This window comes from Neoarius graeffei, chromosome 6 (assembly GCF_027579695.1).
Source record: "Neoarius graeffei isolate fNeoGra1 chromosome 6, fNeoGra1.pri, whole genome shotgun sequence".
In the NCBI taxonomy this organism is placed as follows: domain Eukaryota; kingdom Metazoa; phylum Chordata; class Actinopteri; order Siluriformes; family Ariidae; genus Neoarius; species Neoarius graeffei.
In genome coordinates, this window is record NC_083574.1 from 32,000,677 (window position 1) to 32,027,027 (window position 26,351).

General features: G+C 41.4%; 1 protein-coding gene across 1 annotated transcript in view; it reads left to right on the top strand.

Annotated features, from left to right (window-relative positions):
- The first annotated feature begins 425 nt into the window (after positions 1–425).
- Positions 426–26,351, top strand: part of si:ch211-14c7.2 (uncharacterized) — a 43,705-nt gene continuing 17,779 nt past the window's right edge. Inside the window, exons 1-3 of the mRNA XM_060922886.1 lie at positions 426–690; positions 6,784–8,643; positions 22,364–22,557. Coding sequence (XP_060778869.1) covers positions 6,819–8,643; positions 22,364–22,557 — 2,019 coding nt within the window. The 5' untranslated portion in view covers positions 426–690; positions 6,784–6,818. The remainder of the gene's footprint in view (positions 691–6,783; positions 8,644–22,363; positions 22,558–26,351) is intronic.

Genomic DNA, 26,351 nt, shown 5'->3' on the forward strand with positions numbered 1-26,351 from the left:
ACAATGTCTGTTGTTAAAAGCGTTATACAAATACATTGACTTGACTTGCTGTGTACACTGAATGAAGATCTTGACCTGTACCTGCATGATTTTATGCATTGCACATATTTGGCTGATTATATAACTGAAGGCATTAATGTGCAGGCATACAGGTGTTCTGATAAAGTGGACCGTAAGTGTACATATAGAATGTATGCCATATTATCAGGATGTTGTTTGACATCAACTGAAACTACTGTACCTCCACAGGAACGTCATGGCGGGGTATTGAACATCATGTCAGTGATCGGTGCATATTGCATATGACATATGATCACAAAGGGCCTACTTGGGATCGACCACCAGAGGACTCTCAAGTGTGTGTATGTGTGTATGCGTTGCAGTAGCCCAGTTTTGTGTCTCCTTGTCAGAGAGGGGGCGGTACTGTGCTATAGACAGACGCTACAGAGACTCGAGGGCTCTTTCGACCGGGATCTGACGGTGGGCTGACAGTGTCGCCTGATCAAGACGCGATTATACACTCTTATACTTTTGGATATGTGCCTTTTAATATGTGATCGATTAAATACCGGGACGTGTCGAATAATCAGATGTAGAGTAGACATCCCTCCATCGAGCGAGGCCATCTGAATCATCACAGGGATTCGTGACACAGATTCTGCTGAAAAAAAAAATGGTCACGGCATCGAGGTAAGACAACTAAATCCGTAAAGAAATCGATTATTTGTGTTCATTTTCATATTAAGCGCAGGGTACTGAGGTTTGATTGATGCTGATGCGCATAACGGGGAAATCTTTCATCACCTATTGTATCCCGATGCAGCATCCTCTGTCATCATGTGGCATCGTGTGTGAAACACGGAACAGTAATCCATCGTCTGAATTACAGACTGAAGCCAGTTTCATTTCTATTGCTTTTTCTACGTTATTTATAGGAGCTGCCATGACACCACTATGTCGCATAACAGGAGTTAGCCTATTATTATTCTTATGTAAAGGAGGAAAATTAATTTTAGACTAAACGGCAAAATCCCTCGTGATTTAACGGGTACAGTTTCATTTACCTCAAGCTGTTTCAGCGGATCAATGCCATCTTCCCCTGCTAAATGAACTCTCAGCAAACACAGATATATGGTAAAACAATAAAACAATATACGTGTTCAGTAAATCTTTACTTGAATTCTTATAATGCTGAATTAACACCTGTCTTTTTTATTGAACTTGAAACACCCACACACGCGTGCGTACACACACACACACACACATACACAGGTGAATTAACTCTTATTAGCCTATGTTAAATTAAATAATATTGTTAAATAAAATCTTACTCTTGGGTTACCTTTTTATATATATATATATATATATATATATGGGGCGGCGGGGCGGCACGGTGGTGTAGTGGTTAGCGCTGTCGCCTCACAGCAAGAAGGTCCTGGGTTCGAGCCCCGGGGCCGGCGAGGGCCTTTCTGTGTGGAGTTTGCATGTTCTCCCCGTGTCCGCGTGGGTTTCCTCCGGGTGCTCCGGTTTCCCCCACAGTCCAAAGACATGCAGGTTAGGTTAACTGGTGACTCTAAATTGACCGTAGGTGTGAATGTGAGTGTGAATGGTTGTCTGTGTCTATGTGTCGGCCCTGTGATGACCTGGCGACTTGTCCAGGGTGTACCCCGCCTTTCGCCCGTAGTCAGCTGGGATGGGCTCCAGCTTGCCTGCGACCCTGTAGAAGGATAAAGCGGCTAGAGATAATGAGATGAGATGAGATATATGGGGCGGCATGGTGGTGTAGTGGTTAACGCTGTCGCCTCACAGCAAGAAGGTCCGGGTTCGAGCCCCGTGGCTGGCGAGGGCGTTTCTGTGCGGAGTTTGCATGTTGTCCGCATGGGTTTCCTCCGGGTGCTCCGGTTTCCCCCACAATCCAAAGACATGCAGGTTGGGTTAACTGGTGACTCTAAATTGACCATAGGTGTGAATGGTTGTCTGTGTCTATGTGTCAGCTCTGTGATGACCTGGCGACTTGTCCAGGGTGTACTCTGCCTTTCGCCCATAGTCAGCTGGGATAGGCTCCAGCTTGCCTGTGACCCTGTAGAACAGGATAAAGCAGCTACAGATAATGAGATGAGATAAGGCCGGCGAGGGCCTTTCTGTGTTTAGTTTGCTTGTTCTCCCCGTGTTTATTTGTTTATTGTTTATTTGCACATAAAAGAAACAAGTCATTTTGTTAAAACAGAGAAAAAAGAACATGCAGGGGAAGACCAGAAACCTCCAAGGTTTTTCGAGGGTTTTCCCCTGTACTATGATTAATTACTGTATGGTCATAACAATTTCTGTGATTATAACATACATACATAAATAAGATCAAACAAAAGAAAAAAGCAAATCATTATCGAAATACAAGAAAATAAGGAAAAACTAACGAACTAACTAACTTATGAGATAATACAATCAAATAACATATCAAATTAAACAGAAGTTAAAGAAAACCAACTACACACTTTAAAATAATAAGTAATAAATCATAAGTACATAATAGAAAAAGTAAAAAAAAAGTAAATACCAAATCTTTACGTATATAAGTAAACATAAAAAAACAAGAAAAACAAACAAATCAGGAGGTGGTAGTTGGCTTGTCTATGAAGTCTCATCTCATCTCATCTCATCTCATCTCATCTCATTATCTGTAGCTGCCTTATCCTGTTCTACAGGGTCGCAGGCAAGCTGGAGCCTATCCCAGCTGACTACGGGCGAAAGGCGGGGTACACCCTGGACAAGTCGCCAGGTCATCACAGGGCTTGTCTATGAAGTCATTTTTTATATATTTTTTGAAAGTGGGTAGGGACAAACAATTTCTTAGGGATTGACTTAAACTGTTCCATATGAAGGGGCCTCTAAACAGTATTGTGAATTGCCTTAGATTAAATTTTGTCATGCACATGTCTGTGTGGGTTTCCTCCGGGTGCTCCGGTTTCCCCCACGGTCCAAAGACATGCAGGTTAGGTTAATTGGTGGCTCTAAGTTGACCGTAGGTGTGAATGGTTGTTTGTCTTTGTGTGTCAGCCCTGCGATGATCTGGCAACTTGTCCAGGGTGTACCCCGACTCTCACCCGTAGTCAGCTGGGATAGGCTCCAGCTTGCCTGCGACCCTGTAGAACAGGATAAGCGGGTACAGATAATGGATGGATGGATATCCATTTCCATAGCAGAGCAAGCTTAATTTGGTGGTCAGCTTAAGTGCTATCCAGCCCTCTACAGGCAAATTGTGGGCAGTGTGGGCAAGGGCTAACCCATGCAAATCCCAAAATGGCCTAACTTGGGTTTTCTGTGGACAGCCAACATTTTGGCATGCTGACATCAATCCCATGTAGGACCACTGTGGGTTGCCCAAATCAGGCCACTGTTGTGAGACCCAGTGTCGTGTCAATGTGCAAATCCCCAGTGGGGGTTTTCCCTGATGTGGCTGTGCACAATGGGCTAATATATGGGCTATATTCAGTCCTCTCTGGCCTGATGTGGGAATGTTTACTGAGTACTATTTTGTTTTGGTGCACATCAATTCTTTTACTTTTTTAAAATACAATATAATTGTATCTCATTACAAAAACAGCACTGTGCTGCACTGCGCGCTCATTTGTACTGCACATTCATGAGAGGAGCTGATTTGATTGGATACTTTACCTCACCTCTTCAAGCCTCAACGCCAGGCATTGCCTGAATGCCCGATTTGCCCGACCAAGACGTTCGGGCAGAAATATTTTAGAGAGTTAGGCCTGTTCAGGCACACCTATCGTCGGCTTCTTTAAGCACAAAAATGATTTTCGAGCGAGTACATTACAAAAAACAAGACGTATTAACCAGCATCCTTGCCTCCCCTGTGATAGCTGGTTTGTTTTTTTCTTCCCAATTTGTAACAGCGATTCTGATTGGCTCGCTTCAGACACGCATGAGCATTTGTGCTTTTCATCATTACAAGTGGTCTGAAGCCAAGTGAAAATGTCCAGCATCTGTTGCTGTTGTTCGAAGAAAACTACAGCTAAAAAAAGCTCTACTACTGGATTACTTGGATAATCTTAGTCAGAAAGAAGTGCAGGATAGATATACGCAGATATTAGAGTTTATTAGTGGTTATGATCAGTACAAAATTCCTCAGAATGACTGGAATGATGGTGCAGATTAGTGGCCTAGCATTAGCTACATGTTGGAATATACCTTCTTTTTCCCAAAGAGTCCTGACATTGAAGAACAGTTAAAAAAAAAAAACCCTACAAAAACAAGAAAACCTTCTTTGTGTAAAGACTTTTTCCCGACATCAGTTTTTGGGAACAGAATGTTGCGAAAGCCAAAGCGTTTACTCTCAAAGGACTCTGACCTGAACTGTGGGTTAGATGGTATTACTGCCCCTCCATGTCTCAGCAACCCCAGGGACATCTAGTTACAGAGCTATTTGCACTCTATCATTTATACAATGATGCTTATTATTGTTAAAACAATATCTGAAGGGTTATTTGTAAAATGACAAAATATCTTGCTCTAGACTTTCAAACAATGTTGTAAGATTTTATTTTAATTTTATCTAATAGTGGATGGAACAATAATTACAAACACTAACAGAATCAGTACATTTCAGTTGTAGCTATAGTCATATAGTAACTATAATCACCCCTGTAATAATAAAAGCTTGTGGTAAGTACATTCAATGAATGGAAAGACATGCTTTTGTGTCTCAAATAGTAAACCATACCCTCTACAGTAAATATATACCATTTACGTAGTGAATTATCCCATAAATAAATATATCTTACCCCATTTATCATTTGACATTGGCCCATCATGCATGTGAAGATGAGGGCAAGTTGTTTAATTTCCTCATAAATGCAATGGCAAACTGAATAATAAGACAGTACTGCAGTACAGACTCCTGTTATTATAATGTTTTTAGTTTAATAATTCATCTTTGCAATATTGCTATTCATTGTTATAAGCAAAACAAAGTGTGTTTTGTGTCCTAAACTCTATATAAAAAGACACATTACGTACTAGTACCATACTTACCATAAGTCTTACATATATAATACTGATTTATGTTTCATGTTTTCAGGGCTTGTCTTGTTCTTCTGTTGCAGAAATAAATTTTGTTTTTAAAAAATATATATGGGCGGCACGGTGGTGTAGTGGTTAGCGCTGTCGCCTCACAGCAAGAAGGTCCGGGTTCGAGCCCCGTGGCCGGCGAGGGCCTTTCTGTGCGGAGTTTGCATGTTCTCCCCGTGTCCGCGTGGGTTTCCTCCGGGTGCTCCGGTTTCCCCCACAGTCCAAAGACATGCAGGTTAGGTTAACTGGTGACTCTAAATTGACCGTAGGTGTGAATGTGAGTGTGAATGGTTGTCTGTGTCTATGTGTCAGCCCTGTGATGACCTGGCGACTTGTCCAGGGTGTACCCCGCCTCTCGCCCGTAGTCAGCTGGGATAGGCTCCAGCTTGCCTGCGACCCTGTAGAACAGGATAAAGCGGCTAGAGATAATGAGATGAGATGAGATGAAATATATATATACTTTTGTTTAAATAACTCAATTATACACCTAGAAAACATGGTATTGCTTTGAACCATGTACTTGAAAACTTGCCGAAATACCACAAAATTTTAGGGTAAAAGGAAATTCAAGGGGGGTAAAAAAATGTTGAGGCCATTTGCTCTGCAGGGCAAAAGTTGTCAAAATTAACGTTGAGGGCTGCTCTTAATAATGTATTCATTCAAAACCAAAAATTTATTTGCACTACTCTGTGTCATGTTACAATTTGCGTAGATGGTTACAGAGATTCCAAAAATATACGTTAATTGTATGTCCTATACGCCTTATTTTTGCATGTGCCCCGTCATCACAAAAGTGCCCATTTGCACTTATATAAACATTGTAGGTGGTCTAACACCTCAAACTCCCAGTTCATTATTCATTTTGATTTTGATGGTGTACAATGTGTACAATACACAACACTAATCTCAGCAAATACTACTTGATAGAAATGCAAAAAAATACTGTGTTTGAGTCACAGGTGGTAACAGTACATGTAATTTTGTATGAAAAATCTTGCTTATAATTATGAATTTAACACAAGAGTTAATTTATCTTTGTGTGTGTGTGTGTGTGTGTGTGTGTGTGTGTGTGTGTGTGTGTGTGTGTTAAAGTTCAAGTAAAAACTAGGTGTTAATTCAAAATTGTAGAAAAAAAACAGTTGAAAAAGCTAAGACTTTTTTCTGCTGTTTGAGGAATGGATGTGTGTAGTGCTAAAGAAAGGCAAAACTGAATAAACAGTAAAGTGGCAGAAATTCTAATGTTGCAGCAAGTAGGGTATTTGATTTACTGTACATTTCATGTTTTCACATTGCTAGCACTATAGTGCATGCATTTCTATTTATTTATCTCTGCAAAGCTACAACATCAGACAAAGTGAATAGCAGCACATAAATATAAAGGGAGAATGTGGGGAAGTTTTTGTTGCTTAGTTCATTTATTCATTATTAAATTGTGCACTGTTGGTTGTCTACATAAGTGTGAGAGATTGTTCTCCAACAAAACACTGGCTTCAGCTTTAAAATTATATTTGAATGCATCAGTGTCTATTGTGGGGGACCGTTCTGAGTTTTCACTGTGAAGCCTGTCACATAATGATGATCATTTTAGAATGAGCCACAACCTTTGTCAAAAAATATAGTTTAAATGCTAACAATAAATGATTATAATTATAAATTAACATTTGATTGGTCATGTCAGAAGTTTTCCTTTTTTTTGCACAGCACTTAACTGACCCCTGAGAACAATAACAACCAGAATGCTACAGCACAACAACAACAATAACTACCCTTGCCTGGACATGGCCCATAGAGAGCTGCTTCATGGTTGCAGGCGAAATGGTACTACGTTCAGCAGTGCCCTTGGATTCGGCGCAATCCCACTAATTAAAGGTATTAGGGCTTGGGCAGTAAGTGGAGGATATTCAAGAAGTAAGAGAAAAGCTCCAGCTGCTCATCAAGCATCTGACCCAACTCATGAGAGCAGAATTGGAACCAGCCACAGGAAAATATATTCATTTCATACATCTGGGGTCAGGCAAGGAGGACTTGGTGCTTTAGTGACTGTGGCCACATTGAAGAACTCAGATGGAGGCAGGCAAACCCAGACTCGATGCCTCTTTCTCAAAGCTGAAGGATGTAATTACCTTTGTGCTGTGGGGACCAGAGTGGATGGAAGAAAATCTGGAAAAGGGAATCAGGATGGTATGGAACTTTGTGATGGCAAACCTGTCAGAAAGTGGAGAAAGTCTAGCAAGAGACCTAAATCCATGGACAACATATCAGTAGTTGGAAATAAAGAGGGAGTTGCCTCTACAAAACTGGAACTTTTGGACAAATGCTCCATAACACAGTGCCTAAAGGCAAAACATGCCCTGACAGCGATTAACAAAGATGATCATCTAAATAGGTCAGAGTTTTCCTCTCTACATGAGATTTGTGAACCAGCCACGTGCAGCCTGTCTACCAAATATGATTCTAGTACAGAAGTGAAGGAAGACACAACACTAGCTTCTTTCCCAAAACTCAATATTTGTGAGGTTTTTGTGGGAAAAGACACACCCAAAACCACAGAAATCAGTAAGCATGAAAATGATCTTAGAGCTGATGTGAACATGAGTCATGTTTTAAAATCCAAGGAAATTGGTATGCCAAAATCTGATGAGCATAGTCCAGGATCTGAAATAATTATGCATAACAAAAATGGAATCTTATCCAGCATTAGCCATAGCCACTATAACACCACAGACACCATTAAATATGAGATTGACATTTTAGCAGATAGAAATCTTAATAAATCCAATGAATTTGGTGTTGAGAATTCTAAACAGCATGATCTAGAGTCTGAAGTATTTTCACAGGAGACCAATAAGACAAAAGGAGCTTTGTTAACCATTAGTTACAGCCACTGTGAGGAGTCTGTAATAACCCCTGCATCCAGCCACCATTCAGCCGATACTTTATTACCAATTACACAAATGGAACAGGAAATAAAGAAGAGAATAGATGATATTTCCTTTAATTATGACATGGAGAAGATTATCCATTTTGCTGAAATGAAGAAAGACATGTTTAGTACCTCTAATCAGAACATGGATCCTTTGCGTGAACCAGCAAAGAAGCATTTGGGGTCACCTTCATGTTCTTCTCATCATAAGCAGGAAATAATCATGGATGTAACTATGACACATGAGAATGGAAAAAAAGTAAACACCACAAATGAGGCTTTTGAAGAGCTTGCTAATTCTTTATCACAAGGTTCTGGCTCTTTCAATATTGCTAAACCTATTATATCCCTGCCTAATCCGGCCTCCATCACAAACACAACTGCCCTCAGACCCATAAGTAGGCAGCAACAGGAGGAAGCCAAGGGTATGAGATTAGCACTAAAACCAGCAGTGGAGCTGCTAGAAAAGCAGGAGAGAGGCCATGAAGTGGACAAAGTGGTGGACGATTGGCCTGAAGTGGTGGACGAGGAAGATAGAGATGAGTTTGGAGTCTTTATGAAGGCAGGAGATGACCAGGTCTGGAATGAAGGATTCAACGAGCTCAAAAAAGTGCCTTGTGAGAAGCATGCTGACATTGGTGAGTGAGTATTACAACTTTATTTTGGGCTAGCCCCTGCAGTGTTCATTAATTGTTTTGTCTGATAGAATTGTTTTGTCCCATTGCCCCAGGTTGTCTCTTAATATTTTATAGCAATGTATTCAGATGTCCAATCCAGTCATGATATTGACTCTCAGGTCAAAGTGACCTAAATAGGTAAGACCCTAAATCAAGCTGCGCACTAATAATGTGTAGTTATTATAATTATGTAATACATTTAGGGGAAAATAGTTTAGCATTTTAAATCTTGTTCACCTTGTCCATCATGCTTCAAACCACAATAAGACTAAATCTAAGACTTAATCTAAAAGCAAAACAGAAATCAGGATGAGAGTATTTGTTTTTGTGGCGGCGGTGGTGGTGGGGGGTTCTGTACCATTAAGACTGACATTGATTCTTGCAGGCTCCCTTTCTTCTTATAAATTTACTGGGAATGCATCTCTCTCTCTCTCTCTCTCATTCCATGTGATCCTGTTAGCCTTATACGAGATGCAGCTCAAAAGAGTCAGGCTAATGTGAAGGACTCTGTGAGAAATCTTGCCTTATTGTGTTCATAAATAAGTTTCCAAGGGAGATACTGTATACTACTAAATACTGTAGATGTATTGGGAAGCACCAATCAGATACTCAGTATCAGTAGAAAGCTGATATTTGCCTGAAGTACTGGATAGTTATATGCCATTAATATGTGTAATTTGGAGCATGGAATCTGCATGTGAACACGGGGCATAGATTGTCTTACAGCATGCTGCCATCCGTGATGCTTTGCCTAAGTAAGCAACAACAATAGCAATCAAAAGTTACTTTTTTAGATCTGAAGGTATGAGGCTAATAAGGGAAGCTTATAGCCTCCTGTTTAGAATTGTGCAAACTGCTTGTGGGCTCTATTTTTGAGATCATAATGCACAAAAATCACAGTGGTATATGTTTTTGGTAACTTCAGGACCATTAGTGCAGGGGATAATGTGGTACAGAGCAGCACAAATGTAAAAAGGCTTGGGTTTCAAATGATTAGATTAGCAAGAGATGGGGGTTGTGTGTGATACTTACATCAAATAATACACTATATAATAAGGGATGTACCGTATACTGTATGTCTAGGCTTACAGTTGAAAAAATATATACATGCTATATTCAATACTTGCTCATGGGCCTCTACTTCTGCTAGTTATGTACAGTACTATAGGCATTGAAAGCAAACACATGCTGTTTATTGTATTTCATAAATTTACATTTCAAAACATTGCCTGCATATTGCAAGAAAATTAAGTTTTATCTAGATAATCTGCATCACACAAGATTCAACAGTGAAAAGAATATGTAGAGCTGTTGAATCATTCAGTTGACCTTCTGACAGCTTTTGACATCCAACCTAATTAAGCATCAAAAGAAAGGGGAAAAAAAGAAAAAATAGAAGTGTTATTCTAACATCAATGATGTTGCTGACTATTACATAAATAAGTTTGTTATTTTAATCATTTTATTATGGAATTATAATGGATTTGGAGCTCTGGTTTCCTCCCACAGTCCAAAGACATGTAGATAAGGTCAACTGGGTACTCTAAATTGCACATACGTAGGTAAGAGTGTGAGTGTGAATGGCTGTTTGTCTCTCTGTGTTAGTCCTGCAATAGAGATCTTGCAGTCACGTGACCGGAAAGTACACAACCGCCATCGTGTCGGTCAAAAACACCGCTGAATACTGCTGCACTCGTGTACAGAATGGATCAATTTCAACCGACGGACTACACGGCTCATTTTTCTAATGAACAGATAACTAGATATATGTCTAAAATAAACGATCTACAGATTTGTGACCCTTATGGCTTTCCGGACGGAGTTTTCACGACCGGATTTTGAACTGCCAGCGGAATACCCGGACGTGTCCATCAACTTTCCCTCGCTGTTCAGTGGTGAAGCACTGCGTGCTTATAAATCTCTGGACAGTTTTCTTTACAGAAATTCAGGATTTGTCAGCGACTCAGATATGGCATCTTGTAAACAAGAAAATGATCCTCACTGGATGGGTAAGTCACTTAAGTATTGAGTATAGCACTGACCAGCCGATTATAGAATAGAATAAGGTAATTCCAAATCGTCCGTGTTGTTTACATGGATCTGGCGTTGGAGAGGTAGAGGCTTGGCAGTGGAGGTTTGAGTAGCTGTTTTCTGAGCTTAGTCAACAGGCCGGCTCTGCCTGTAACCTCGCTTTTGCTTCGGCTCCCGGTGCCGCCTCCTTCGCTTTGCTTCCAATAACAATCCACAGAGACCCCGCTGGTCTCGCAATCTGGTCTCGTCCGGAATGTTTTTTTTTTCTCTCGTCCGGAATGTTGTGCATGCGATGGAAATCGCTACAAACCGTCATTTTCTGCTGGAAACCAATGTCCAGTAAGTCCATACGGTTGTAGTGGATATTGAAGTCCGGTACAGACGAACAACACGCAAAAATACACACAAAAAACATAAAAACCGTGCACAGGTAGGGAGAGCTTGTAGCCGCAGCCGTTGTAGTAGAATTGTATATAGTAGGGTTTTCCAGAAGAAAAGGTAGAAGTAAAAGCAGAAGTAGAACCAGAAGTAGAAGTAGAAGGTGGAATATGGCGTTTGACCTACAAGATGGCGTCTGTCACAATCTGGATCGGCTGTGACGTCACATGCAAGATCTCTTTCCCAAAGTCAGCTGGGATTGGCTCCAGCTCACCCATGTAGGATAAGCAGTATAGAAGGATGGATGGATGGATGGATTTGAATGGATTTCTACATTTCACTTATGTGCTTGTTAAAAAGAACGAGTGCACAGTTTTTGCAGTGTGTCTCAGAGCTGGTATGAATTTCAGTACTAGGTAGTTACATACTGTAGAAGTCCATGCTTGAGTAAAAGATGCTTCATAGAAGAACTTTAAATGTAAGTACCGCTATGGAAAAAACTAAGAGACCACATTTAATAGTGACCATTAAAAGTGGTCTCAATTTTTTTCTATGGACCCTTTTCACGTGACGTCACGACAAACGCGGCCGCCATTTTGGACATGTACTACCAGTAGTTTACCACAGCCAGCATTGAGGAACGGCAGCAAAGAAAGTGTTTATTTTCAGCAAGACTTCCATCATGCCACTATGTTGTTGTGCACCTGGATGTAGTAACCATCAACAAACAAGGCAAGGGTTATCATTTTATCGGATCCCGGTAGATGCTGACCGACGGAGAAGATGGATAGCGGCATACCAGCGCTTGTGTAGTGACCACTTTGTTGGAGGTAAGACGAATAAAATTAGCCAGAAAAGGCATTACATTGCTGTTAACATTCCATTCTAGTTTACTGTAATTATGATCTGGCAGCTATTTACACCGGATCCAGTGTAAATAGCCGCCGGAGCCAACATCCGAGGTTCCGGAGCGCGCTTGCTTGCGGCCCGGCCGGAGCCAGCGGCCGCGGAGCCAGCACGCTCGCTCGCGGCCCGGCCGGAGCCGGCGGCCGCAGAGCCGGCGCGCGCTCGCTCGCGGCCCGGCCGGACGTTGGCTCCGGCGGCTATTTACACTGGATCCGGTGTAAATAGCTGCCAGATCATAATTACAGTAAACTAGTAAATACAGTTTTCTGCATCTCGATCCTTTTTCTTTTATGTTTGTCGCCTTCCTCGCATTCAAACCGATTTGAGCCGAAGTCCACTACATGTCCAAAATGGCGGTCGCGTTTACGAAGGTCACGTGACTGAAAAGGGTCCATAGCTGTAACTGTACAAGTCTTTTTTTTTGTAAGTCTTTTTTGTATATCTGTTACTTTTTGGGTGAAGTGGCCTAGTTATTTTGAAGTGAGGTAATATAAATAGTAAACATACACAAAGCCGGTTTGTAAGAAATGTGATAAGTTTTCTAAATCTGCCTTAAGAGAGGTTTCAAGACTCAGTAACAAGCATTTTATTTATTTATTTATTTTTACCAAAATCAGTTTGATATTCCAGTTTTGCTCAGTCCTGAATCAGTGCAATCCATTGTTTTATAACCATTAAAATAGAAACAGAGTGCAAATGCAAAAATTATTAGCTTGCACCCAGCCAAAATAGCAACACACCAGTGTTTTAACCAGCAAATAATGCTTGCATTGGCAAAAAAATAGAGCCCAGTATGTCATTCAGTGTCAAGCAAGCATTTAAGATACCTCAAGAAAGTACTTCAAAAAAGAGTGTAATGATTTAGACATACAGTTTGCACACTGCTAAAGTGGCAGCTATTAGTTTCCATTAATCCTTAGATACTTTAGCCTCATGGAGCTTGTGCAAAATTGAAGTAGCCAACTTCAGACAACAAAAGTCTTGACCAATTAACAATTGGGGTAAGGGGAATGTTTGTTTGTTTGTTTGTTTGGTTGGTTGGTTGGTTGGTTGGTTGGTTTTTGCCAGGCTACTACTTTAGGCTGATCCAAATAGGGCAGGTGGTATGTATAGGCGTTAACAAAAATAGGCTGCTTTGTTCAGTTTGAAATAAGGTCGTTAAAGTAGTTCAGTTATTAAAATGGGACACTGGTGAAAATTATTTCATACTATGTAATATTGGATATCAAAGCCTATTAAAATAACATAAGAACAAACACTCAGCTGTTTGCTTACACAGGAATATAATACAAGAGAGGTTTATTTTTATTTTAAACCTTTATGTCAATGTTAACACTACCTTTCGCCGAGACAATTTTACAACCCAGTTTGCAAAAAAGTTGGGAAACTGTGTAAAATGTAAAAAATAAAACAGAATGCTATGATTTGCAATTTATGGAAACCCTGTATTTAATTGAAAATAATAAAAAGACAAACTATCAAATGTTTAAACTGAGAAATTTTATTGTTTTTTGAAAAATGTATGCTCATTTTGAATTTGATACCAGCAACACGTTTCAAAAAAGATGGGACAGGGGCAACAAAAGAGTGAAAAAGTTGTGTAATGCTAAAAAAATCTAATGTGGTTAATTGGCAAAAGGTCAGTAACATGATTGAGTATAAAAAAAGCATCCCAGATATAAAAAAAGCATCCCAGAGAGGCTGAGTCTCTCAGAAGTAAAGCTCATCACTCTGTGAAGACAACGTGGGCAAATTAGACAGCTAGTGAAGAATAACGGTCCTCAGTGTAAAATTGCAGAGAATTTGGGGATCACATCATCTGTGGTACATAATACCATTAAAATATTCAGAGAATCCAGAGAAATCTGTGTGCATAAGGGACAAGGCCGAACACCAACATTGGATGCCTATGACCTTCGGACCCTCAGGTGACACTCCATTAAAAACAGGCACAATTCTCTCATGGAAATTGCTGCATGGTGTTACATCCACATGCCTCAGATTGCAATTTGCGTGCAGTGCCATACTTCAGTTCATTAGGACTAATTGCCATGCACCTGTTCCTGATCAGAGTGTCATCGCAGCTTACACATATAAGGACTCTCCTCACACACAGATTTTGCGAAGTATACAGTCTGTTTCTTGTGTCTGATGTTACCAAGCCACATGATTACTGTTTTGCCTATCTGGTTTCGACTTTGTTTCTGTTTTCCTGACCATGCATTGCCTTGCCTAGTATATACTTTTTTGACAGTTGCCTGAACTCTGTTTATGCTCTTTGTTTTTTGATATTTTTTTGCCAACTTGCTTTCAATAAACGCTTCCTGCACTTACATCCACCCATTGCCTATTGATGTGACAGAATACTTTGCCTACAAAATAGATGTAGCAGAAGAGAGAAAGCTCTCTAAGCAATGTCAGGCTCTAGGGAAGGGAAAACTCCGAGAATTTTTTTTTTTTTGGGGGGGGGGGGGGCGGGGGGTACTTGTACTTCAGAGGCTGACACGGCAGCAAATGAGGAGACCTTCACTCCAGAGCTCCTTTGAGAGGCTAACAGGACAGCCTCTGCTCCAGAGCGTCTTCCAGAGAATGACAGAGCAACCTGCACTCTTGTACTTGCTCCTCTGCATGACTTCGAAGATGATGTCACCTCTCCGCTTACTAAGTGTGAGGACGAGATCTTTGCTCCACTGCCAGGCTCCAGGGAGGATGCCATCGCTTGCACCATGCCAGGCTACATCCCTGCCAACTGCCCTGCTAATCTCACATATGTTCCCCAACACCTCAAGGGCCTTCAGATCACATGGGCTTACATCTCACCTGCCACTAGCCATTCAAGGCTGGAGGTTTCCTTTTTTTTTTTACCCCTTGAGTTAACGTGGCCAATGAGTTTTCACGTCATGTTGATGGCATAGATATAAAAATAAATGCCTGTAAGCAGAAGAGCACCTTGTGTTTGTGATTTAACTCGAGGGAGTAATAGATTGAGTGAGTGTGGTTGCCCACCTGGAGCTGTGTCTGGAGGAAAGAGGACCTGCAGTGGTAGCTTAATGAGGAAGAGATGGCTGAATCATCCAAGGATTTTGCATTTAGTAGCAGGCTTTCCTCTTGATTGATGCTTGACATGACAAAGAAGAACATGAGTTTGGCTACGGCAGCTGGCAGCGGTCACCGGCTTGCTGCTCACTGGCTTGCTGCTGTTTCTCCGGGGATTCCTGGGCTTCATGGATTCATGGTGTCTCTCCATTTGAATCCCGCGCCTGCTGACCCAGCCACTAGCTGCAAGCTAGTGTCCTCCTCCATGCTCCCCAGCCAGATCCCACTGCAGCTGAACCCCATCATGCCACCACTCTTCACCCCTTCTTTGGATCCATAATACTCCTACAACCTTGAAGACTTCCATTCCTGTTGTCGAAGCCCCGATTGTTTAATTCACCACAAGTTTTTGCCCCCAAAATTAATCCCCTCTGCTTGGACTCGCCGTTTCCGCAATTTCCCATGACGTCATCACAACAAACAGCACATGAAACAGCCCAGCCCCAATCTCCGCTCACTTCCGTGTCACCCACAACCAATCAGGAAGCAGATTCACTTGAAATTCACCTTCCTCAACACCTGCTCCCACAATAATAAAAGCTTAATTTTAAATGAGTTCATAATTGACAATAACTTGGACTTCCTTTGTCTCACTGAAACCTGGCATAAACCTATGGATTTCTTCAAGCTAGATCAGACCACCCCCATAGGATACTCATACATTGAACACCCACATCCTGAGGGGTGAGGAGGTGGTGTTGCTGCTGTTTTTAAGAAGGATTTTAAAACTATCCCCTTTTCTACATCCTCTGCTCTCTCATTTGAACACCTAGTTTTCAAACTTCCTGGTCCTACTGCCATCATCTACCGCCCCCCTAAACCAAAACCCTTATTCCTCTCTGAATTCTCTCATCTTGTTACCCAGTTATCCACCATATCACCCTCTGTCCTTCTTCTTGGAGATTTTAACCTCCACATTGACAACACAAATTTCAAACCTGCTTCTGACTTCCTGGATCTCCTACAATTTCTCAACTTCACTCAGCATGTCAGTTTCCCTACCCACAACCGTGGTCACATCCTGGATCTGGTCTGCTCATCTGGTGTCTCAATCCCACACATTCCCAGCCTCAATCTTCACATTTCTGATCACCTGGCAGTAATAATGGACATAAACCTTCCCACCCCCATGTCCAAGGAAAAACAGACAATTATCTTCAGAAACATCAAATCTATCTCTCCTTCTGCATTATCTGCTTCACTGAACCCTGTTATGTCCGCCCCATCATCTGATAACCCTATTGACCTCATTAACTATTACAACCACACCCTTTCCTTCTGTCTAGATCAATTAGCTCCTCTTAAAACCAAAATGGTTTCATTTACTCACTCTGCTCCCAGGTACACCCCTGAACTTCACCAAATGAAATCCCATAAATTACAATTGGAAAGACTTTATAAGGAAACACACCTCACAGTTCATCTTCAAGCCTACACCGATGACCTCCAAGAATACAAAGATGCCCTGAAGTCTGCCCGGTCCACTTATTACTCTTACCTCATTGACTCTGGCTCCAATAATCCCAAGGTTCTTTTTTCCACCATCAACAAACTCCGCTCCCCCCTGATAACATCTCCAAATCATTCACAACTGCCCAATGCAACTCCTTTCTCTCCTTCTTTCACAGCAGATTTGACAGTAGCTTTTCCACCTTACCTGCCCCTCCTTCCCCTTCCTCTCCTCCCCCCACTCCTCTTAACATTCTCCCTCTGGCCCATTTTTCCCCGTCTCTCCCTGGAACTGTCTAAATACATCACTGGAACAAAGAACTCCTCATCTTGCTTGGACCCCATCCCATCCATCCTCCTCAAGAACTGCCTCCCTGTCATTTCCCCCCTTATCACCAAAATCATTAACATCTCCCTCTGTTCCGGCTCCGTTCCCCTACCTCTTAAACTTGCCTCTGTTACACCCATTCTTAAGAAACCTGGACTTGATACCAACTTCCTCAATAATTTCCGGCCCAGCTCCAACCTCCCCTTCATTTCAAAAATGTTAGAATGTGCCATTGCTGCCCAGCTGAAAACTCATCTCTCCTCCAATAACTTCTACAAAACTTTTCAATCTGGATTCCGCACCAAACACAGCACAGAAACAGCCCTCCTCAAAGTCGCCAATGATCTCCTTTCCTCAGATTCTGGACAGCTCAACAGCCTCATCCTCCTTGACCTCTCTGCAGCTTTCGACACCATCAGTCAGAAGCATCCTTTTCTCCCATCTCCAATCCTCCCTCAATATCACTGGCACTGCTCTCACCTGGTTTAAATCCTATCTTACTGACAGACAACAATTCATTAAGATCAACAGCTGCACCTCCTCCACTGCCCCCCTGTCCCATGGTGTCCCTCAAGGGTCGGTGCTTGGTTCCCTTCTCTTCATCCTCTACCTCCTTCCCCTTGGTGACCTCATCCGTTGCCATAATCTCCACTTCCATTGTTATGCTGATGATATTCAACTTTACATCTCCACCAAAACCATCTCCACTCCAACTTGCATCACTCTCATCAACTGTCTGACAGATATTAAACTCAGGATGCAAAAAAACTTTCTCAAACTAAACTGCAACAAATCAGAACTGATCATCATTGGCCCCAGATCCCTCACAAAGTCCCTCCACCTCTCCATCACTATTGAAAACTCCACTCTGTCTCCCTCCCCTCAAATCTGCAACCTTGGCGTGATTTTTGACATTTAAACCCCCCATTGATCAGTTAACCAAAACAGCCTTCTTCCACCTCGGCAATATTGCCCGTCTCTGCCCGTTTCTGAAACTCTGATTCACGCCTTTGTCACTTCCCGTTTGGACTACTGCAACAGTATTCTCTTTGGATCCACCTCCAAAGTCCTAAATAAATTCCAATATGTCCAAAACTCTGCTGCTCGACTTCTCACTCAAACCCAGTCTCACGACCACATTACCCCTGTCCTCCAGAAACTTCACTGGCTCCCTATCCCTTACCGCATCCAATCTCCTCCTCACCTTCAAATCTCTCCATAACCTCGCCCCCTCCTACCTGACTGACCTGCTCCACCCATACACCCCTTACCACAGCCTCTGATCATTGGATGTCAACCTCCTTTCCACCCCTTTCAGGTCCAAGCACAGGACCTGGGGGATAGAGCCTTCTCAGTTGCTGCCCCCACCCTCTGGAACTCACTCCCCAAATCCCTCCGTGACTGCACCGACCTAACCACATTCAAATCATTTCTCAAGACTCACCTTTTTAAATCTGCCTTTAATGTTTGATTGTGTTTTGCCTTTTTTATTTTGTTATTGCTTTTTATTCTTCTTTGTATGTTTTTATTGATGTTTTTTCTTTATTCTGTATGATTTTAATGTTATCCTTGTAAAGCATCTTTGAGCACTGTTAAAAGCACTCTATAAATAAAATGTATTATTATTATTATTATTATTATTATTATTATTCAAGTATCAAGGGCATGCATCAGCTGCACAGGGCCAAATACTGGTAGCCTACATGCTCACTGACATGCATAATGTCTCATCCTGTGCTGAATGTGCAAGTTCAACAATGCCAGAGCCCATGCTTATGGCCAAAACTAAGTCCATGACTGAGCCTGAATCCCTGCCGATGCCTGAGCCTATTCTCATGCCAGAGTCCATACCAATGTCAGAGTCAAAGCCAGAGCCCAAGCCCATTACCTTGTTGGAGCCTATGCCCATGTTGATGCCAGAGTCCATGCCCATTTTCTTGTCTGAGCCCATGCCCAAGTTGACGCCTGAGTCATCGCCCATGCTGACACCAGGGTCCATGCCCTTGCTCAAGCCCATGTCCATACCTGAGTCCATGCCGATGTTCAAGTCCATGCATACGCTGACGCTAGGGTCCATGCCTATGTCAATGCCAGAGCCTATACCCAGGATCAAACCCATGTTCATGTCTTAATCTATGCCTGAACCTCGGCCTGTACCCAAGCCCAGATCCATGTCTGGGCCCATGCCTGCATCCATGCACCCGTACCAATCCAAGCTTGAAGCCAAGCCTCTACCTGCATCCATTCTCCCATACCAAGTCCAGCCTGAATCCAAACCTCTGCCTAAGCCCATGTTCTGGTGCCACATCATGCCAGAGTCAGAGTGGAGTCCTGAAAGGACCTCTTTCAGCTCTGGGTCCTCTTCCCAGGGCCAAAAAAGGAGGTTTTTAGCTCATACAGGGAACTTGGGGGGTTCTATCGCATCCGTGCACATTTGCGCTCGGCACGTGCAGCAGCATGCTTTGGACTGCAACTTGCGTGAAGCACCATGCTCAAGCTTATTAGGATTAATTGCCATGCACCTTTTCCTGTTCAAAGTTCAATCACAGCTCACGCATATAAGGACTCTCCTCACACACAGACTTTGCAAAGTACATGATCTGTTCCTTGTGTCTAACACTACCAAGCTGTGTGATTTCTGTTTTGCTAAATTGGTTTCAACTTTGTTTCTGTTTTCCTGACCACACATTGCCTTGCCTAGTATATATTGTTTGCCAATCACCTGAACTCTGCCCATTCCCTATTTATGCTCTTTGCTTTGTGTTTGAGTATTGTTTGCCAGCTTGCTTTCAATAAACTCTTCCTGCACTTACGTACATGCGTCCATTGCCCATTCACATGACATATGGGCTCAGTAACACTTTTGAAAACCATTGTCTATGAACACAGTTCATCACTGCATCCGCAAATGCAAGTTAAAGCCATACAGACATGGACAAATTTGTTGGTACCCTTCCATGAAAAAAAGAACCCACAACTATCTCTGAAATAACTTGGATCTAACAAAAGTTCATGATAGCCATCATTGTTTATTCCATGTTTAACACAAATCAGACCTTGCTTTTGATTTTTTATTCAACTGAATATTTTATATAACAAAACAAATGAAAGTAGCATGGATAAAAATGATGGTACCCTTAATTTAATATTTTGTTGCACAATCTTTAGCAGCAATCACTGCTAAAAAAAAAAAAAAAACAATCTCTGTAGCTCTCAATGAGACTTCTGCATCTGCCAACAGGTAGTTTTGCCCACTCGTCCTCAGCAAACTGCTCCAGCTGTCTCAGATTTGAAGGGTGCCTTCTCCACACTGTATGTTTCAGCTCTTTCCAGAGATGTTTGATAGGATTCAGATCAGAGCTCATAGAAGGCCACTTCAGAATATTCCAATGTTTTTGTTCTTCACCATTCTTGGGTGTTTTTAGCTGTGTGTTTTGAGTCTTTATCCTGTTGGAAGATCCATGCCCTGTGACTGAGGCAGAGCTTTCTGACACTAGGTAGTACGTTTCACTCCAGAATGTCTTGATGGTCTTGAGATTTCATTGTACACTGCAGAGATTCAAGGCACCCCATGCCAGACACAGCAAAACAGCCCCAAATTATAACCAAGCCTCCTCCGTGTTTCACAGTCGGCATGGTGTTCTTTTCTTTGAAAACTTCATTTTTTTTTCTTCTATGGACATACAGGTGATGTGATTTGTCAGTAATCTTGAATTTTGTCTCATCTGTCCAAAAGACATGCTCCCAGAAGCATTGTGGCTTGGAAATATGTATTTTAGTAAATTCCAGTCAGGCTTTTTTTTTCTTTTTTTTTTTTTAGTTTGTCTTTCAACAGTGGAGTCCTCCTGGGTCTTCTTCCATTGAGCCCACTGTCACTCCAAAAGTGATGGATGACACAAACAGACATTGATATACCTTGACCTTGGAGTTCAACTTTTATCTCTTTGGAAGGTGTTGTTGGTTTTTTCTACAATTGGCACTATCCTTCTTTTCAATCTGTGATGGATTTTCCTCTTGCAGTCACATCCAGGAAGGTTGGCTACAGTCCCACAGAAATTAAACTTCATAATAATATTTGCAACTGGAGGCACAGGAACATCAAGCTGCTTTGATATGGTCTTATAGCCTTTGCTTTTAACATGCTTGTCAATAATTTTCTTTCTGATCCCCTCAAACAACTCTCCTTTAGTTTCTCTGGTTCATGTTCAGTGTGATGCACACAATGATGATGAACAGCAAAGTAACGATTTTTCTCCATTTAAATAGACTGAATGACTGATTATAAGATTGAAGACACCTGCGATAGTAATTAAAGTTAAACAATTAGTTTGAAATACAGCATCACTATAATTCAATTATGTATTTAGAATCTTGCCTAGGAGTACCAGCAAATCTGTCCAGGCCATCTTAAAATATCTTTGTAAAATAAAATAAAATAATAATTATTTTCATACTTTTTGCTTTACTCTGACATACCAAAGGCATGCAAGTATACATGAGAAAATTGCTTTCAATTTCATTACTTTTCAGGAGGAATAAAGCATTGTTTCAGCGAGCTGTTTCTAAAAATAAGCAGAAACACCAGTGCCTTCTCTGGGCCTGAGCTCTTTTATGATGGACTGCAGCAAAGTAGAAAACTGTCCTGTGGTCTGATGTTTTCAAATCTGAAATTCTTTTTGGAAATCATGGACACTGCATCCTCTGGACTAAAGAGGAGATGAACCGTCTAGCTTGTTATCAGCATGCAGTTCAAAAGGCTACATCCATGATAGTATAGGGGTGCATTAGTGCACATGGCATGGGTAGCTTGCACATCTGAGAAGGCACCATTAATGCTGTATGATATACCGGTATACAACTGTTAGAGCAGCATGCTGCCATCCAGATGACATCTTTTTCATGGAAAGCTTTGCTTATTTCCACAAGACAATGTCAAACCACATTCTGCATGTATTACAACTGCATGGATCCATAGTAAAAGGGTCTGGGTGCTAAACTGGTCTGCCCACAGTCCAGACCTGTCTCCCATTAAAAACATTTGATGCATTATGAAGCACAAAATACGACAAAGGAGACCCCAAACTGTTGAGCAAATGAAATTGTATATCAGGCAAGAATGGGACAACATTTCACTTCCAAAACTACAGCAAATGGTCTCCTCAGTGCCCAAACATTTATAGTGTGTTGTTAAAAGTAGAGGTGATGCAACACAGTGGTAAACATGCCTTTGTCCCAACTTTTTTTGAAACATGTTGCTGGCATCAAATTCAAAATGAGCATACATTCAATATGTTGCCTTTGTACTATTTTCAATGAAATATACAGTAGAGTTTCCATGATTTGTAAGTCATTGCATTCTATTATTTTTTTTTTTTTACAGCGTCCAAACTTTTTTGGTATTGGGGTTGTAATGGATGTTGTGTTTTACATAAGGTTTTAAAGCAGCTGAAATTTAATTTAGAAACTAGCACACACCTGTGTTTATTTCAACAGACATTAGAAACTCCTCTGTTTCAAATGAACCCCCATCCTGCATGTCTGCTTGGACCAGAGACCTGTCAATCAGTCAGTCAGAGGACACATGGACTGCCTTCAAGCATGAAGGGATCAGCAGAAAAACAGAGGAGTGCTGGTTTTCGACTGCTGTGGAAAACATGCACCTCACACACTCATCTCTCATTACTGTGGTACGTGTGAATCTGTTGAATTACTTGCCATATACAGTCATGGGAAAATGAAAGCACAACCTCTTATTCTACACTGATCAGCCATATGGCAGCCACGACCCAAGGGTTCCTAGCAAAACACTGCCCAGAGAATCACACTGCCTTTGCCGGCTTACCTTCTTCCCATAGTGCATCCTGGTGCCATCTTTTCCCCAGGTAAGTAATGCGCACGCACCTGGCTGTCCACTTGATGTAAAAGAAAACGTGATTCATCAGACCAGGCCAGCTTCTTCCACTGCTCCATGGTCTAGTTCTGAGGCTCATGTGCCCATTGTAGGCACTTTCGGTAGTGGACAGGGGTCAGCATGGGCATTCTGACCAGTCTGTGGTTATGCAGCCCCATAAACAGCAATGGACTGTATGTTATGACACCTTTTTTATCATAGCCAACATTAACTTTATCTGCAGTCTGTGGTACAGTATCTCTTCTGTTGGAACAGGCGGGCCTTTGCTTCCCATGCATACCAGTGAGCCTTGGGCAAACCATAACTCTTTACGTCACCTGTCAGTGGTTTTAATGTAATGTCTGAATAGTGTATGTTTTCTGTTTATTAGATTCTAAATAACAATTGTGTAGCCCTCATCTAATAAATTCTATAAGGGCAGTTTTCCAGTAATAAGCACAAAAGTGTTTCAGAGGGGGGCGGCACAGTGGTTAGCATTGTCACGTCACAGCAAGAAGGTTCTGGGTTCGAGGCCAGTTGCCAACGGGGGCCTTTCTGTGTGGAGTTTGCATGTTCTCCCCGTGTCTGCGTGGGTTTCCTCCGGTTGCTCGGGTTTCTCCCACAGTCCAAAGACATGCAGGTTAGGCTAATTAGTGGCTCTAAATTGACCATAGGTGTGAATGGTTGTTTGTCTTTATGTGTCAGCCCTGCAGTGAACTGATGACTTGTCCAGGGTGTACCCCACCTCTCACCCATAGTGAGCTAGGATAGTCTGCAGCTTGTCTGCAACTCCTGCACAGGATAAGTGGTTACGGATAATGGATGGATGGATGCTTCAGAGGGGCTAAAAATGCAATTTTTGTCTTTTTTCAGCAAAAAAAGATTAACATATATGTTCCTTTTAACAGAAAAAAATAGAAAAATACAGTAGGTTTCACCATTTTAAAAATATTTATGCAGCAAGTTAGTCCATATTAAAATTCTGAATATCAAAAGTTGAAACCCATATATAAATAGTTTTATTGCAGATGTAACTTCCACCTTCCAAATTTTTTTCAGCATTTAAAATTATATTTTTTAAAATGAGACAAAAAAAGCATAAATTTTGGCCTGTACATTTACACTGCATGATACTGGGAAAAGATATTTCCATTCCATTTTCAGTTTCAGGCTCCTTTTATCTCACTGCATCAAAGACACTGAAATTTAATTGTATCTGTTTGTTTAAATTTTTGAGAGAGCTGACAGTGTGAAAACTGCAGTTGATTCCATGACTGTACAACTGCCCATAAACAAATAAATAACCTCAGGTGACAACGGCACAAAAAAAAAAATACCCTAGCATATTTCAATACATAGTCATTTCTCCCCAAAAAGTAAACCAACATTCAGAAACCAGGTGGAAAAAATAAGTACACCCTTCCTATTTCCACAATCTTTAAGAGAGTAACTAGCAGCCAGTTGTTACTAATGAAATGCACAAGATTAGTTCATCATCAAGAAGTGTGACTCTCTCTATAGCCCATTTCACATATGAAACTCATTACTGTATGAGGTAAAAACAACATGGAATAGATAAATTTTCATTCCCACTCTGTCTTCCATAACAGAAAAGTGATATCATGTATTCCCACCTGACTGTATTTAATGGAATGTTATGAAGCACAAGTCTCTGTATGACAAGTAAAACATGCAAGACTGGATATGACACAAAATTCATGAGGTGGCAACTCCATTGTTGTAAAAATCCCAAGCTGAGACATTACTGTAGCTAGTTAGCAACATGGCACCAATCGTGCTGCATTATGTCTCTGTTGAGAAAGTTATCTTCCTGTTTCTGAACAATTTTTTTCTTTCAAGCAAAGGCTATTTATATTATTTTGCTTATATCTGCTTACATCTTATATCTGATGTTTACTTGTTGTTTTGAGTTTGCTGCCGGTTGCTTTACATCAAGGCAGTATGAGTAGTGCCATTGCAATATCACTATATCATCACTGACGTCGCCACTAGCAACATCATAACCAGTTACTACACATAAATCTGATGGTGCCGATTCCCACTGGAGCCATGGCAAAAGATTATCATAAATGTCACTAGGTCAGCAGGAGATAGATTGACGTTTCGACTCTGCAGTTTTGATCCCGTTCCCACATGAACCATTAGATAATCACAGAAAATATACGGTTCTGAGTGTGAGTATGATTGGGGTATGAAAAAGCAGAAATTTTGGCAGTTTGGTGATCTGCAGCACTCAGGTATGTGTCTACATTATGCCAAGAAGAAAGGATATTGGCTCTGTCCTCGAGAAGCAACTGTTGCTGCTCATTGTTCTGGGAAGGGTTATAAGGCTATCTCTAAACAATTTAGGAATTTACCATTCTACAGTGAAAAGGATTGTTTACAAATGGGGAGCCTTCAAGACAGTTTTCAGTCTTCTCAGGAGTGGACATCCCAGCACATTCAGTCCAAGATCAGACTGTTGACTGCTCATATATAAAGAAAAACCCAAGAGCCGGATCATGTGGTCAGCATGCACGGTAGAGGTCTGCGCGGGTCGGATTTTTCAGTCCCGCTCCAGCCCGCGCCCGCATTGTGCAGTCCCACTCCTGCCCGCGCCCGCAAAGAATTATGATTTTCAGTCCCGCTCCCGCGCGCGCCCACAAAAAAATTATGATTTTCAGTCCCGCTCCCGCCCGCGCCTGCCATATTTTGTCCCGCTCCCGCCCGCAAATCCCGCATGATGCAGACGTTCGCGTTATTTCTCAGGAAAGCTCTTGTCTTGACACAGCGTGATGGTGCCCCGCCCCCTACTTTGAGTGGATTTGAGCATAAATATCTACAGCTCACGTTTGTTATTGTTTACCTTGTTTCTGAATTCAGCATGTAGTATCTCTAATGATAATAATTAGTGCTGTCAAACGATTAAAATATTTAATTGCAAATTTTTATCACATGAGAAACCATTGTAATTCTCTGATCAGCATAAAAAAGTGAATGGGCTTACTTTGTGCCAATGTTTTTTTTTTGTTTTGTTTTTTTTTATTGCAAAGTAGAGCTAGTAAAAAGAAGTGAATTGATTTACTGCTTGCGTTAGTCTACAACTTTAATCAGAGAGACATGTTACACAGTGACGGTAGGCTTGACTCAATGCTATCCCAGAAATCCTTCCTGTAATATGCAAATTTGGCCACCTCTGATTGGACAGCCAAATTTGCATATTACAGGAAGGATTTTGGGATAGCATTGAGTCAAGCCTACCGTTACTGTGTAACCTGTCTCTCTGATTAAAGTTGTAGACTAACGCAACAAGTAAATCAATTCACTCATGGTTCTCTTGCTAGCTGGGTATGAACTGCGAGTCATTAGAGTGATCAAAGAATTTCCCTTTAGGGTGATCAATGGCAAGTTTAAGATGCCATTTCTCACTCAATCTGACTTTCTCTGCAAATTTAGGCATCTTAAAATGTTTTTATTAATGCCAAATAAAATATCCAGCACAAATTATATATGATAGACATAAATTAATAATTTATAAATTTTATTTCAAGCATGTTTTTAGTTAGCGGGACTGCAGCTCATCACCGCTCC